The 16,574-nt window shown below is 34.6% G+C and overlaps 1 protein-coding gene across 2 annotated transcripts in view; it reads right to left on the reverse strand.

Moving 5' to 3' along the window:
- Window positions 1–16,574, reverse strand: part of LOC128231341 (lysine-specific demethylase 6A-like) — a 72,406-nt gene that overhangs the window by 14,861 nt on the left and 40,971 nt on the right. For both annotated transcript variants that reach the window (XM_052944022.1, XM_052944023.1), the window contains 8 exons: window positions 15,094–15,214; window positions 13,878–13,932; window positions 11,720–11,754; window positions 5,824–5,920; window positions 4,670–4,796; window positions 4,290–4,388; window positions 1,829–2,004; window positions 5–89 (listed from right to left, as the gene is read on the reverse strand). In XM_052944022.1, coding sequence (XP_052799982.1) covers window positions 5–89; window positions 1,829–2,004; window positions 4,290–4,388; window positions 4,670–4,796; window positions 5,824–5,920; window positions 11,720–11,754; window positions 13,878–13,932; window positions 15,094–15,214 — 795 coding nt within the window. The remainder of the gene's footprint in view (window positions 1–4; window positions 90–1,828; window positions 2,005–4,289; window positions 4,389–4,669; window positions 4,797–5,823; window positions 5,921–11,719; window positions 11,755–13,877; window positions 13,933–15,093; window positions 15,215–16,574) is intronic.

The following is a 16,574-nucleotide window of genomic DNA, read 5'->3' on the forward strand; positions in this document are numbered from 1 at the left end:
TTACTTGGTCTGTAGATGCTGCATCACCTTGGAGAGATGCTGCTGCAGGAATTTGATCTTCCCACTCAGACTCGGGCTAACCACTCCTCCTGTAAAACAATGGGTGGGATTTACAACTGTAGTCTGCCACATTAAGAATGTGGCCTGTTCAATAAAATTCTTAAGTCGATTTTAGACCTAAATTGATTTTTTTTTTTTTGTTACTACCAAAAATCCTTCATTGAAATTAATAGCCCCCAAGATGGCTGATATTTTTAACTCTCCATAAATACACTAATTCATAGTTTATTCTTTGTAATTCAATCTTTTCCCCGACTTCATTTCCTCTGAATACTGAATTCTACCAAAACACATGAATAGCAAATTTGCAGTTATTACTTCCCTTGGACTGAAAAATTTCGTTAATACTTAAACAAGTTTGTATTAACTTTGACCTAAAGAAACACACTAGGAAAAACATGCAAAAGTCTTACATGAGATACACAAAATTATTACAAAAAGAACCCTGAAGAAGGCGCTTGGCGCCGAAACGTTGGTTTATAATTAAAAGTAAGGTATACGTGTTATTGTTTGTGTTACTCAATTAACAAAATTATTACAAAATACAATCATATTGATATGACAAAAAGGAACCATCCAAAAGTGGACTTAAATCATACATGTTTACCATTGTCATCGCAGTATCACCGAGTTGATGACATGCACAACATCAACAGAACTTATTGTTAAAGCCATAAAGGATAATTGTTTGTTTCAGTGTAAGATCGTAATATATTTCACCGAGTGAGCACCAAAAACAGTATGTATTTTTGATGTCCACAAGGTGAAAAATACTGTGCGATTACACTGAAACATTTCTTTTTATTGACTACAGCAAAAAAGGATTTCAAATGATATGAAATTTGAGTTTTTCAAAGAATTGCGGGAATTTCAGAAATGACGTCAGTAAAATTTGTCCAAGCCCCGTGCCCACTGATGTTTGATTTGGAACTGATAGCGAGCTAAATTTCCAAAACAGAAAAAGAACTATGCTTGCAACACTGGCTGCAATTGCTTATTAAGGTTCGTAATAGACCGATCATAATAGAACAGAAATCCCTATTCTGAAAGTTTAGTTTTAGGGATTCATGTAAAAAGTAGCGTTCAGACTTAAGAGGATAAGATCACTATTGAAATTGTTTTCAAAGCCATGGATATCCATTTTAAGCCATTAAGGTACTTTTTTAAATGTTTATATCAAGCACAAATCAAGCTTAACAAATCTATGATCGTCTGAGATGCTCTCAGTCCTAATTTTAGGATAAATCCTTAATTTCATCATCCAAGGTTTTTACCCTCAGTAAGACCTTGAAGTTGAAAGACAAATTATCAGATCTGCTTTTGTGCATAGGTGATAATCAGGACATTAAAGCATCCATACGTCAAACCACTTTGTTGTCAACAAACATGACTGTAGAAACAGTGCCAGATTTAGTTTGACGTTGGTTGTGAAAAACTTGCGATAAAGGATTGAATGTAAAACTGGTAAATGTACAAAAAAAGACATCCGTAAGCAAAATGTTGGTGCAGGTTTCATTACAGTTCTTTCAAAGATAAAAGTAAATGCCCAAACCATTCACTGATTTCTAAAGCATGCAAGCAAGGGAGTCATGCTTAGCATTCTTGCTGGCATTAATATAGCATTTAAGGGCATCCGTTTGGTGTAAATATTGTGTACCTTTAGCTGTCATGCTGGCGTAAATATAGTGCACAAGGGAGTCATACTTAGCATTCTTGCTGGAGTTAATATAGCATGTAAGGGCGTCTGTTGGGTGTAAACACAGCATACCTTTAGCCGTCTTGCTGGCGTTAATATAGCATGTAAGGGCGTCCTTGGGCTGACTGCAGGTCTCGTAGAGGAGGCCCAGGTCGGTCCAAGCGGCGGAGTGAGACTTGTCCAACTGTACGGCACAGATGTAGGCCTGCAACGCGTCCATAGGCTGGTTCTGCTGCTGGTACAGAACCCTGTCAACAAAGATAAAGAAATCAATTAAAAGATTCACAAATTGTTTTAATACTTTGGTTTTGATGAAATGGTTTTGATGGTGATTATTTGGATGGAGGTGATTAAGATAATTGTGATTTGATGATGGTGGCTTTAGTAATGGTGGGTTAAGTAATGGTGGCTTTGATGATGGTGGTGATTATGATGGTGGCTTTGATGATGGTTGCTTAAATAATGGTGGCTTTGATGATGGTGGTGATTATGATGGTGGCTTTGATGATGGTTGCTTAAGTAATGGTGGCTTTGATGATGGTGGTGATTATTATGGTGGCTTTGATGATGGTTGCTTAAGTAATGGTGGCTTTGATGATGGTGGCTTTGATGATGCTGGTTTTGATGATGTTGGCTTTGATGATGATGACGACGACGACAATGACGACGACGACGATGATGATGACGATTGACGACAATGACAACGATGATGACTATGATAATGGTTTTGGTGATTATGGTTTTCATGAAGGAACAAAAAGCATCCCTTTAAGGTGCATGCATGGTGCTAATATATGAAACAACCAGAAAGGATTTTATTATATACCTTTTCTTGTATCCAATCTTAATGTTACTCATAGCTCTGTCAAATATTTCTGAACAAACTTTGTCAAACATTCTAGTATATCCAATACTATTCCCTATGAATGAAATTCCTTCATCTCAATGAATTTAATATAATGAGCAACAGTTCAAATCCTGGAGTATTGAATACTATAAATCTCAAGACTAACATAGCCACAATAAGTCACGAACTATTCTGAGAAAAAAACTCCATAATTGTTTATAACATTTACGCAAAATGACAAAAGAAAACCAATACTATTGCATTTCCAAAGATAGGTAAAAGAAACCTCAAATGCCTCCGCATCGCTTATAGTCCTCATAAGGAAGAAAATCTAACCGATACATTAATGATTACTGAATAAGAGAATGACACAGTTTCCGTACATTGCACAAGAACAAACATAGAGATTACATCTTCATCCCAATCAATACCCCTGATTTGGGAAACTAGGGCAGATATAAAGAGACTCCCAGACGATTTCTGCAGGTCTGGTGAATTTGTAACAATGAATGCCAATAACAGAGAGTTGATAGATGCCCCAAATTTTCACTGGCTGGAAAACATTGCCTAATGTAGCGAACACAGAATTGCCTTTGTAGACACGCGATTATCCCAGACAATGGCTTTAAATGTAACAATGCTGGCGGGACTTGTTCTTCATTCTTTAAAGCATGAATAAACGTTTAACTAATAAATTTTGTAGACTATGTGAATTTAAAATTTGTATAGTCTTGTTTTGTCGTTTTAAACAGATAATCAAATGAAAAGAACTAAGTATGAGGGGTTTTTTTTTGGTTTTCTTTCTGCATCAAATGAAAATCTGCAAGATGTGTGATGCAAAAAAATCACTCAAAGCAATGCGAATTATCATTGATTTTCTGGTTAAATTGCATGTTCCTTATTTTTTTGAAAATTAAACCCAGCTTAAAATAATATCATGCCCTTGAAAATAATATAGCTATTAACTGTAAGGTTCATTTGAATAAGTGATGCAAAACTGATTTAACGCTTTTGATACCAGACATATAATAGCTACAAAACCACAGGCCCATCTTCAGACTAGGTTCATTATAAATACGACTATAATTTTACAGATACTAAATAATCATTATGCAATTAAAGTCTTAAATTACTAGTACACTAATAAAATGAAAATAAATTCTTTCATATTTGAATATAAATGCACAAAACCATCTGTCAATGTTTCCTTCATGAAATGTTGTACATATATGGACAACTCGTGCAGACAGGCACGAAATAGGTTTCTGAATACAACAGACACTGTTACGCTACACAGCAACTATAAATAAATACCAATATAGCAGAAGGGAATCATGGGAGAAATAGACCAGCCTACTCAATTTCAAACAAGCGTGGGCTGTAATGTCTATAAATGAGATGCGGAAGGAAAAAGGTATATGAAGGTATCAGAAATAGCGGCACTTCGGGATTGTCTATAAAAGAATATTCCATTAATCAATGAAGCAAATACTCTAGGCAGATGTCACAGGTTTCTAAAAGGGACTCGACACAAAATGACACAACTGTATGAAAAAAACAAAATTTTCCAAAACTTGCATATAATTGATATCGTTGTATACAACGCATTGAATCTTACTACATAAAGGAAAGGTTAACCTAAGAAATATGACATCATTCTGCTTCCCTGCAGCAGGTAAACCTTACCCTATGGAGCACCAAGTGTCTGCGCTGGCCTCAGACTTGTCGATGGAGTTTCGGTACGAGACAAAGGCATCATGCACTTTCCCGAGGCTTGAGTAACACCTGACAATGGAAAACAATAGTTTTGAGTTCGAAATCAAAGCAGCATAAATTTGTGGAATAATTTCTGATGTCGAGAAGTTTACCTGCATTCGAATCACAGCCAAGGTTGCAGAAGGCAATAACTTCATATGATTTCATTTTCTCACTCTGGTCTTTCTGTGCTCATTACAAATTTATTAAAACAATGATGTCTTTTATTTACCACTAAGATCTGTTTTGAAACAGGCCCAAGTTTCTTCATAAAATTTCCCTATTATATTTGGTTGTAACCGCACACCCACCTGCCAAGGAGGTACCAGGTTTGTCCGTTGGATTTGTCGTACTTGAGGGACTCTTTCAAATGGTGAATGGCGAGCTCTTCCCGTGCAGATTTCTCCCCAAGGATATCAACTGTGTGGAACAACCAGCCTGAAGAAGGTAAAAGAGCAGTTAAAGTATGGCTGATACAATGATACTGGGACTTGTTCTACATCCAGAACAACCAGCCTGAAGAAGAAAAGGGAGGGGTTCAAGTATGGCTGATACAATGATACTGGGACTTGTTCTACATCCAGAACAACCAGCCAGAAGAAGAAAAGGGAGGGGTTAAAGTATGGCTGATACAATGATACTGGGACTTGTTCTACATCCAGAACAACCAGCCTGAAGAAGAAAAGGGAGGGGTTAAAGTATGGCTGATACAATGATACTGGGACTTGTTCTACATCCAGAACAACCAGTCTGAAGAAGAAACGGGAGGGGTTAAAGTATGGCTGATACAATGATACGGGGACTTGTTATACATCTGGAACATCTAGCCTGTAGCAGAAAGAGAGGAGTTAAAGAATGGCTGACACAATGATATGGGGACTTGTCCTACATCTGGAACAACCAGCCTATAGAATTAAAAGGGGAGATAAGGTATGGCTGATACAAAGATACTGGGAACATATTCTACTTGAGCTACACCTTAAGATGGTGTTAAAGCAAGCTCATCCCCTACAGGTTTCTTAATAACCTTAACCTTTTACCTACTGACCCCAAAATCAATAAGGGTCATGTACTATCCATGACCAATGTGCATACTAAGTTTTAAGACACTATACCAAATTGTTTAAAAAAATATTGATTGATAATATTTCTAATAAACGTCATCAGGACCTTGACCTTCGAACACAAAATCAGTAGGGCCATCTACTGGTAAGACCAATTTCCATACCAAATTTGAAGACACTGCATTAAGTTGTTCAAAAGTTATTGATTGGATATGAAAAATGGGAAGACGCTGCCAAACAAAGAAATCCCTATGTGACTGCCATGTTTCTCAGACAACAAAAATATTGCTTGGTTATAATGCTAATAAATGCAAGACCAAATTAAAAAAAGTTTCCAATCTTAAACCTTGGTACGAAAGAGGATGTGTCATTAAGAATTATTTATGTAGGTCATATCGTACCAAGTTGTTTGTTGGCGGTGGCCCTGTATGTATCCTCTATACAGTCCTCGGAGCTGATGAACTGTTCATACGCTTCCTTCGCCTGCTTGTACTGGCCCTGAAACATACAAATACAAGGGACTTTAGACAATTAACATAATCAAATCAGGTCTTAATACTTCAATCTTAAGTTCCTTATAACAGTATCAAGCTCAGCACATTATTTTTGTCTCGGCATAATTTATGCAACATTGACTTAAAAGGATTTTTGACAAAATGCAGATTCTGTTGTCGCTATCCTGACACTGAAGAATGGTAATAGGTCAAAACCACTTGGGTCGGAGTTGCACAAAGTGTTAAATATCCTTGGAAAAAGTCTGGCCAACTCTAGCTACTCATGGTTGAGGTCAATCTCAATAGGCGTGTCAGAATCACACCTAGCTGTCAGGAATCATGCTGTCTCATGTTTAAATCATCCATCCACCTTTAAATCAATAACTTAAGCTCCTTTGTATAAGTTTAACCCAAAAATCATACATCCATATATAGGTTTAACCCAAAATCATACATCCACCTTTAAATCAATATATCTTAAGTTTAACCCCAAATCATACATCCACCTTTAAATAACTATCTAAAGTTTAACGCCAAAATCAGACATCTACCCTTAAATCAATGTCTTAAATTTAACCCCAAATCAGACATCCACCCTTAAATCAATGTCTTAAGTTTAACCCCAATTCAGACATCCACCCTTAAATCAATGTCTTAAGTTTAACCCCAATTCAGACATCCACCCTTAAATCAATGTCTTAAGTTTAACCCCAATTCAGACATCCACCCTTAAATCAATGTCTTAAGTTTAACCCCAATTCAGACATCCACCCTTAAATCAATGTCTTAAGTTTAACCCCAATTCAGACATCCACCCTTAAATCAATGTCTTAAGTTTAACCCCAATTCAGACATCCGACCTTAAATCAATGTCTTAACTTTAACCCCAATTCAGACATCCGACCTTAAATCAATGTCTTAAATTTAACCCCAATTCAGACATCCGACCTTAAATCAATGTCTTAACTTTAACCCCAATTCAGACATCCGACCTTAAATCAATGTCTTAAGTTTAACCCCAATTCAGACATCCGACCTTAAATCAATGTCTTAAGTTTAACCCCAATTCAGACATCCAACCTTAAATCAATGTCTTAAGTTTAACCCCAATTCAGACATCCACCCTTACATCAATGTCTTAAGTTTAACCCCAATTCAGACATCCAACCTTAAATCAATGTCTTAAGTTTAACCCCAATTCAGACATCCACCCTTTAAACCAATATCTTCAGCTCCTTTGTCTTTTTACCATGTTCATCTACTTAACAGACTCCTTGCATCACCAAGTATCTTATTCAAACCACAGCATGATGTCGTCAATTCCGAACAAAGACATCCAACACATGTTGCTCTTGACTCATATCTGACAGATTAGGCATAAAAAATACATATGTTTGTTTCCACTTATCCGACAGACACTATATTTTTCCTCCAAATCCTACACTTTTTTAAGAGTGGATTTTTTTTTTTGTAATTTCCAGAAAATGTGCTTTTTTTGAGTGAACAATTTTAAATTTGACCATTTTATGTTTAAAAAAAAATCTACAATAGTGATATATCCTGATATAGGTTTGGAGGACAGAATCCCCGTTCTCTAAATAGAAAGAAAAAAAAAGTTATGCTAACTTACCTACAGTTATTTTTTTTGAGATATTATTGGAAACAAAGAGTTCTCTTTTTTGGCCTTAAAATTGTGTCATACACTCAGTTTTCTGTTTAGTCAATAACATTCACATTTTATTGAAACTAGTTTTATTTTCTGTGAATATTCACATATCAATGTAAATAACACATGTTACAAAGAACTTCTTAAAATATCCATAAAGTTATATTTTTAATAAGCATATAGTTTATAACATATCTTATAATATTGAAACTAGTTTTTTCTTACATCAATTATAAATATCCATAAATCAATCAATTTTATAGCACAAGTACAAAATATTTTTTTTTAACTTCCACCTAGTTATTTTCCCATCAAGTGATTCTTATGGTAAATACAACTTTTCTTATGGTTTGGGTACCTGAATATTACAATCAATTTATCTGAATGTTACCATTGATTTTTTCATCCCTTTTTTTTCATTATGACTTATGGAGGAATGTCTTTTTTTTGTATAAATCCCATTATCAGGGTCACTGGTTAAATATCAAAGGTTCACAGCATTTGTACCACATGAGTAGAGAGCAGAATGAGTCATGTAGCTCTTTGTGTGCTTATTTATTTTTTTAAAGGGACTCGATCCAAAAAAATATGTTTACAATGATTTAATTAAACTTTGTTGAAATTGAGTTATATATAGTTTACACACTTATAAGGTTAATTACTAATCAGCAACCAACATAGATTCATTCAATATGACGTGATTTGATATGGCGAAAATAGTTCAAATTTAAAAAGCTTACTAACACTTTAAGACAAAATAGTGCATTTTTTGCCATATTAAAACAACAACAACATTCTTTTCCTTTTCATTCAAATTTGATTTTTCGATTATATTTTTTTCATTATAACTGTCTCCAGATTTCACATGATTTTTTTTTTCAATTTCCAATCTTATAATATGTGAAGGAATCGCTTTAAAAAAAACAGTTTTGACTTAAAATTGTTCCCATAGAGTTGAAGATTTAAGGGTTTGGACAGCCCTTAATTTATGGAATAAAAATAGATTTTTTACCCAAAAAGAATTTCTTAAGATATAAGAATCACAAAATCATACATCAAGTTTTCTGAAGCACAAAATCTGATTAACTTTTAATTTCATTTAACTAACCATTGCCAAAAATGTTGCATTTAAGTTTAAAAAATTGTTTAACAACAATTGAGAAAAAAATTATCACAACATTAAATTAATCGCTCTCTTTGGCACGATTTTACATGGGAGTGCGATTTAACATGGGAGTGCTGGCTTGTGATGTAGGGGGAAACCAGGGTAACTGGAGGAAACCCACTTGTCCAGTGAGGTGACCACAAACAGTTTTCCAAACAGTTGAGATCTGTTCTATTGTGATTTATCTTAAATGACTGAATTGAAGACATGGATACTTGGAAATCAGCTGATTCTGAGACAAAAACTTGAAAAAATGTCAACACTGTCATTTTGTGATTGTGCACCTTTAAAATAAAGGTTTTGGTACCATTTATCCCCACCATTTTTTTTATATACTGTATGCATAGCATTATCATTACAAGAAAGATAAAGAGAAAGATTTCTGTCCAGATGTAAAGCCAGAAAAAGTTCCTCCTTTATTACTCAACTAAAATTATGATGAGATGTTGCAAACAAACATATGCCACATAAAAACCTGACTAGGGATTGTCACATCCATGATAATAATTTCTGGGTCAATGGTTATCAACCATATAACATACTTCTGGCTCCAAACTGAATCATTATGGTAAAAACTCCCATGTGGTTTTTATTCAATGGTTGGGAAAATGATGGGGCAAGCTTATGTATATCTTTGTAATACTTAATGAATGAGATCTTGTAGTAAATATATAGTGGATTTTAAGTGGTTGACATTTAATGAATTACCACATAATTCCTCCAAAGACTTAAATATCAATACAATTACTTACGTTTCAGTGTTTCTTATTTACAGAAAATGGGGCCCGAAATTAGACCCAATTCACAATCCCAAAAACTGTACTTTTTGACAAAAATTGGACTCAAATATTAAAAGATTTCAAAATCGAACTATGCCAAAAAAACTCATGTGAAAAAACAAACACTGTATATTCTTGGTCTTTAGCATCTGTCTCTTTATATGCCAACGATAAAAACACACCCATAGTCGCCTAAACTTTCTACCTGTTTATACGCCCAAGTTTGAAAGTTTAAAAAACATATACATGTTATAAACCAAACCCTATGAATGCTTGGCCTAAAATGTCTACCTGCTTATAGTCGTTTGAAGTATCAAAAGAACATACAACCAACCACTATACATGCTTGGCCTAACCATTTATCTGCTTATACGCCCGCCCGCCCACGTATGAGTGACACACTTGAACAATTCATGAGTATGATATCTAGCACGTACTCCTTATGATCATGACTTTGCACAACTTTCTAGCAAGTCTGGGATATCGATATTCAGGTATCGGGAATATTGATCAAGGGTTTTAAACTGCTCATACCCAATGCTTTTAATTCAAAATTTCACTTTTTTTTACAAAAATTTAAAATGAATGGCTGTCTGACAGATGAATTATGATAAATTACAAAACCCTACATTTAAGGTAAGCCATGCATCATTAATACATAAAACTGCTACTGGTAAAGTTTTAGTTTAAAACAAAAAACGATGTTTGAATAATTTTCTAAGTTTTCACCGAGATAATTTTTTATATAGAAATTATGTTACTAAAGGAACAGATGAATAAAAATGCTATATAATCATAGTAATTTTTTGTTACATTACCTCCCTTTAATGTACCATCATTATGGTAGTATCATTATGGTGTTTTTCAAAAATGTAATCCATGCAAAAATAAAATAATGGTAAAACATAGTTATAATCTATATGTTAATACCTAAAATGCACTAACACTTCTTTGCATCCTTATGATAGATGGCTTACCTTAAAAACAACAACACTTTTTAGTAAGACACAAATTAAATATTTTTTAAATAATTCAAATTTGTAAAATACTTCAGACAATCATTATCACTATAAGGCAATTGTATCACAAGTGAAAATGTGTTTGCATTTTACTTTGTTTTTATTTAAAAAAATAAGAGATTTCTTCCCCCTAAAAGTACATTTCTGTGATGTTTGTTTACCATTTTCGAATGGAATTTATCAATACTTTAAACTGGTGAAGCCCCATCAAAAAGAAAAAAAAGCACACAATGACTTGTAAACAAACATTTTTCTTTGTTCTAATCAATATTAATCATTCAGAATGAAGGCGAAAAAAACATTAAAACGCATCTTTATTACAAACAGCAGATATTATTACTGCAGTTATTGAGTGCAAAACAATTTCTTCAGATATTAAACTAATCAAAATAGAAGTACATCGAGTAATTAAATTCTGAACATAGTTCTAGTTAAGTAACATGATAAAATATTCCACAAAAAATAAGAGCATTTCTATTTTACTGCTTTATTTTGAATGTTTCCGGTAAAAAAAATGACATTAAAAATGGCTGTGCCAATGATGTTTTTTGTAAAGATTGCGTTACAAGTTTTACTCAGATAAGGGCATGCAATGCCCGAAACAACATAAAACAAGAGAATCGCAAGCTGATGTTAATGACAGTCTTATTTTTTTAAATGAAATGGGCATAACTCAAGCCAAAGTTATGCACCTTGGTACACATGTTCGCATTGTCATCAGTAACAATTGTGTACAAAGTTTCATGTGAATGTTTTCAAATGTTTTTTGAGTAATGACCATGGTTCTAGTTTCTTCACATTGGTGTGGAAGATGACGTCATCAAAGCTATTGCAATACCTCAATATATTCCTTCTACAACATGCAAACTAACAAGAGTGCTGTGGAGTGAAAAGCCAACACCTGTCTGCTTCTGTTTTTTCAGTCAAGCAACGTGCAAAACTTAAATCATGAAGCCAGTGCAATGGGCTGTGCAATACATGTGCATACTGCCTTCAGGGAAATGTTTTTATTTGAATCTTTTGAAAGTTGTTTTTAGTCAAGGCCAAGATGGAAGTTTTAGCAAAAACACAGCAGACGACAACAGCAGCAAAGGCTCTGACAAACGCTTTTCCTTCGAAAATGATTTTTTTTACTTTGTGGTGTTTACGATGAAATCAAGCGGTTCATATTTACCTGAACTTCGTACAGGTGGGCTATGTGCAGCTTAACTGGAAATAAACGATAAACAGGGATTAAAATTCACACAACAATGGCAATAAATGCAAGCTACAAACTGTTACCACTTCTCATTACTTCCAATAATGTTTGCATCGCCAGCTGCACCCCACTCGCTGTGTCGTAAATTGGCTTAAGTTTGTGACGTGATCTTTTTCAATGTTTTCATACGTTGATTATTTCTTGGGAGTTTATTTTTTACGATGCTAAGAAGATCTGAATCCAGTTGTATACAAAGAAGTTTTTACTATTTATTTTAAGCACAGTTTTAAATCTGGAACATGACTGAAATCAAGAAATTTCAGGAAAACAAAATTTGTGCAAAAATAGAACAATCTACGGCAATTTCGAACGTAACAAAGAAAAGGGTAGCTTACAAACCGAGAAAGGGAACATCTTAAAAAAAATTCCACAAGTGCACTTTCACCAAACAAAGAAATCTTAAACTATCATGTAAGTGCACTTTAACCAAACAAAGCAATAAACAGGCAACATCAACGCTACATAATGTTGTTGTTGATTTCTTTGTTATTTATATTTTATTCCCCGATTTGAGTGCAGATGTTATCCAGTCGAGTAGTCTCGATAAAACCACTTTGATTTGCCATGAAAAGCTCAATAACAATAGTTTGCTTTAACCACACTTTACTTTCGACTCCCACAAATATCAGAGCCAGTACGCATAAAACATCCTAATTTCCTAACTAAAGTCATTTTCCTAAGATCATTTCATAACTTAAGTCATTTTCCTAAGTTCATTTCCTAACTTTATTCATTTTCCTAAGTTCATTTCCTAACTTTATTCATTTATTCAAACTGGTATAACCATTTTGATTTCGTGTCTACAATCTATAAACCATAAATAAACTAGTTATTTTATCATTACATTCAAACAATTTTCTCCAGCATTCAATTTTAAATTTCCCCAGAAACAAACCAATTTTTTTTCACCAATTATAGTAAACTCATTGGTTTTTATTTAATATGGTTAATATGAAGTTTGTCAATTTAACATGTCTTATGATGAAATATTAACTCTCCTTCGTTATATTGTGTTTCCATAAATAAAAGTGTAATCTTTTAATTGCATTCATATTTCGATGAACGCACCATCTTTTTACAATCAATGTTTTTGATTGGTCAAATTATCTTAAATGTACACGACATCGATGGAACATATTTGTGACATGATTGCTGCTGCTACTGTTTGAACAGCTGTATTTATAATACATTTGATTGTCTTTGAAGCGTAATTATCAGATCTCATGAGAAATTTTGCAAATTATGGCAACAAACAGAAACATTGACTATTTAAGAATTTCAATTCATCTGTGGTGACTGCACCATACAAAAATTGTGACTTCACAAACAATGCAATGACAAATGCTTTCAGATGACAAACCACAATACAAGAACATTCAATATTCTTAAATATCTGGAAAAAAACAAACACAATTTAAATGCCATTTCTTAAGGCATTTGGTGTGGGCTATGATTTGAATAGATGACCTTCAAAATTGTATGCATTTTTATTTAAGAGAGCTTATGTTGACAAATACATTTTTATTATGAAGGTTAAGTTTCTAAGTCTTAAAGATCTCCTTATCACAGAATGTCTGTGTAGGAGTGCCTATTTACATACATCTTGGCTCAGACGAAATCATTTAAATAAATAAATTTTTAATGAATTATCATGTTAAACTCATTTCTCTTCATTTGACAAATCATTGGCTGAATATTGTTCATTTTTTTTAATACTGGACAAGGTTGGTTCATTCAGTGAAATTATGACTCATAAAGAGCTGTAACTCAAGCGTTACAACTCGGATCAGATCAAGCACTCAAACATTGTTACCAAGTTTCATTAAGAAAGCTATACCCTTAATGCTGCATAGGTATGAGCCAATATGTCATAGACAAGGTGTGTTAAGTTGACAATTCAAGGGCCATTACTCTGGATTAACTAAAAAGAAGATAACCAATTGCTATTAACATTTTACCATGTTTTCAAACATGATCGCAAAAGCTTGAAATTAAATGGCAGGCCATTGTGGGTTACTCCATGGTACAGCATACAGAAATATGGTGCATAAATAATCAAATGCAAAATACATACTCTGAGCCTTGGTCAATGAGCAGGGACTGCAGTCTGACAGGGCATTGCGGAAATGCTGAAATCAGGAGAATAAGCATGATTTTATTAAGTGTTTAAACTCATGTACATGGGTTTCATTTTTTTAAGAAAGAAACAGGATATTTGTTAAAAGAAGGCACAGCAAAAACGAGGCCCACCCAGACCTCCACTCATTGCCGTTTTTTTTTACCCGGTTATATTGAAACTCCTGCATGTCTACACCATTCAGATTGCCTGAGACAAATTCTTATTAATTTAAATTTCTAACCTTAATTCAATAGCAGATATATAATTTTCAGGTAAAATGAATGCCTTCAAAGCAATCTGAACACTTAAAATTTGAGTCAGTTAGACTTAACTCCTTACAGACTATTACTAAGGCTTATTTTTGCTTTGATCTTATTAAACAAAAACTTCAGAACTTTAATAGTGCAAGGCTTAAATGGCTAGGCCATTTTAAATAGCATGCACCAGGTACAGAGTCAAGTGCCATCCTTTTTATGAACTAATTTCGCTGGTATGACAATTTCTACTTTTTTCGCTGACACTACTACGTACATGTGTAAGACCATATCACCAGTTAAGCCCACAAAAATATTCCACACACATTCAAGCCCACAAAAATCAACCTTCAAGCTCAACCACTAAATAGAGCTCTTCACACTTTCAAGCTCAACCACTAAATAGAGCTCTACACACTTCCAAGCTCAACCACTAAATAGATATATACACACTTTACACATCTCTAAGCTCAACCACTAAAAAGAGCCCTACACATCTCTAAGCTCAACCACTAAAAAGAGCCCTACACATCTCTAAGCTCAACCACTAAAAAGAGCCCTACACATCTCTAAGCTCAACCACTAAAAAGAGCTCTACACACCTCTAAGCTCAACCACTAAAAAGAGCCCTACACATCTCTAAGCTCAACCACTAAAAAGAGCTCTACACACCTCTAAGCTCAACCACTAAAAAGAGCCCTACACACCTCTAAGCTCAACCACTAAAAAGAGCCCTACACATCTCTAAGCTCAACCACTAAAAAGAGCCCTACACACCTCTAAGCTCAACCACTAAAAAGAGCCCTACACATCTCTAAGCTCAACCACTAAAAAGAGCCCTACACATCTCTAAGCTCAACCACTAAAAAGAGCCCTACACACCTCTAAGCTCAACCACTAAAAAGAGCTCTACACACCTTCAAGCTCTTGTCAAAGTCCTTGCCAATCTTGAAGATGAAGCCGAGGCGAATGTGGATCTCGTTGGCACGTGTGAATGCCGGGTCGGTGTACAATACCTGCTGGAACGCTCTCGTAGCTCTGAAATATAAAATACGGCAGATATAGACAGATGTTAAATTAAGTAACTCAAATAAACAATTTTAATTTATACTTATTGGCTTTAGTTCAATTTTGTAAAGGCTGACAGCACACTAGTCATTTTAATTGTAGAAACCAGTACTGCTGTCAATTTTGCAGGGCCATGAGAAAGTTCCTTGTTAATGAAAAAGAACCCACAATTGCTTCGATAAGAGGCGGACACCTATACCACTCGACCACTCTAACCCTATAGGTTTCATAGCTGTTGTAAATGTAACTTAATCTACAACATGGCCAATTAACTGGTCAGTAATCATGCACACAAGTCATTCACACACTGTTTTGCTGGAATGTAGCTGTCATTGGCAGTATCTTATGTAAGAACTGAGAGAGGGGAAGCAGAATGGTTGTAGTGTCATTAAAAAAGATGCAAGAAGAATCTTTTCACATCCGCACACTTAAATTGCAGCTGATGTTGTCATGATATTATGAGACTAAGAGACTGTATAACGTGACAGGGGGAGGGGGGAAGGGAGGGGTGGATAACCAAGAGAAAACCCTATATATGGTTACCACACACACAAACTGAATGTGTTGGACATCCACTGGAATCCGACCTCGGACTCCTTAATGAGAACCAGTATGCTAGCCACTGTGAATTGTATTACAGTGTATTAGGACAATTTTACCCTGTTTTACAAATACAAATATACCCCAAATATGTCATCGAAATTAAGACTTTTGTATGAATAAGCCTGAACTTTTTCATCCATGCTTGGCACCATTTATAAAATCATGAATTAAAGTAAGCCCGAAAAGCCTTTTACCAGTGCTTATGTGGGCTTATAATGCATCGACCACAGATTAAATATTTAGTAAAAGGGTCCAAAACCTCGCCTCTTAAAGTTCACTTACAGGACTCGTATGGGCAAACATAATTTAGTTCAGCATCTATGCCCTGAAGAAGGGGGATTTGAGAAGTCACGGGGGGATATGAGAAGTCATGGGGGGATTTGAGAAGTCAAGGGGGGATTTGAGAAGTCACGGGGGGATATGAGAAGTCAAGGGGGGATTTGAGAAGTCTTAGGGGGATATGAGAAGTCAAGGGGGGATATGAGAAGTCAAGTGGGGAATTAGCAAGTTAATATATCAAAAAAGAGGAAATGCCTTATATGGGTTTAACAGGAATGTTTACTTGGTTAAAACTGCACCATCATAATGCATTTTTAGGACTTTGAATGTGGTAACATTTAATACCATAAGAATGCTATGCCTTGTTATAAGATCCCATCACCTTTGAAAAATCAAAAGAAATTAATCATATTGCACAAACTTCCCTTTTCAAAAATGAATTTAAACT

This window comes from Mya arenaria, chromosome 4 (genome assembly GCF_026914265.1).
Source record: "Mya arenaria isolate MELC-2E11 chromosome 4, ASM2691426v1".
Classification (NCBI taxonomy): Eukaryota; Metazoa; Mollusca; class Bivalvia; order Myida; family Myidae; genus Mya; species Mya arenaria.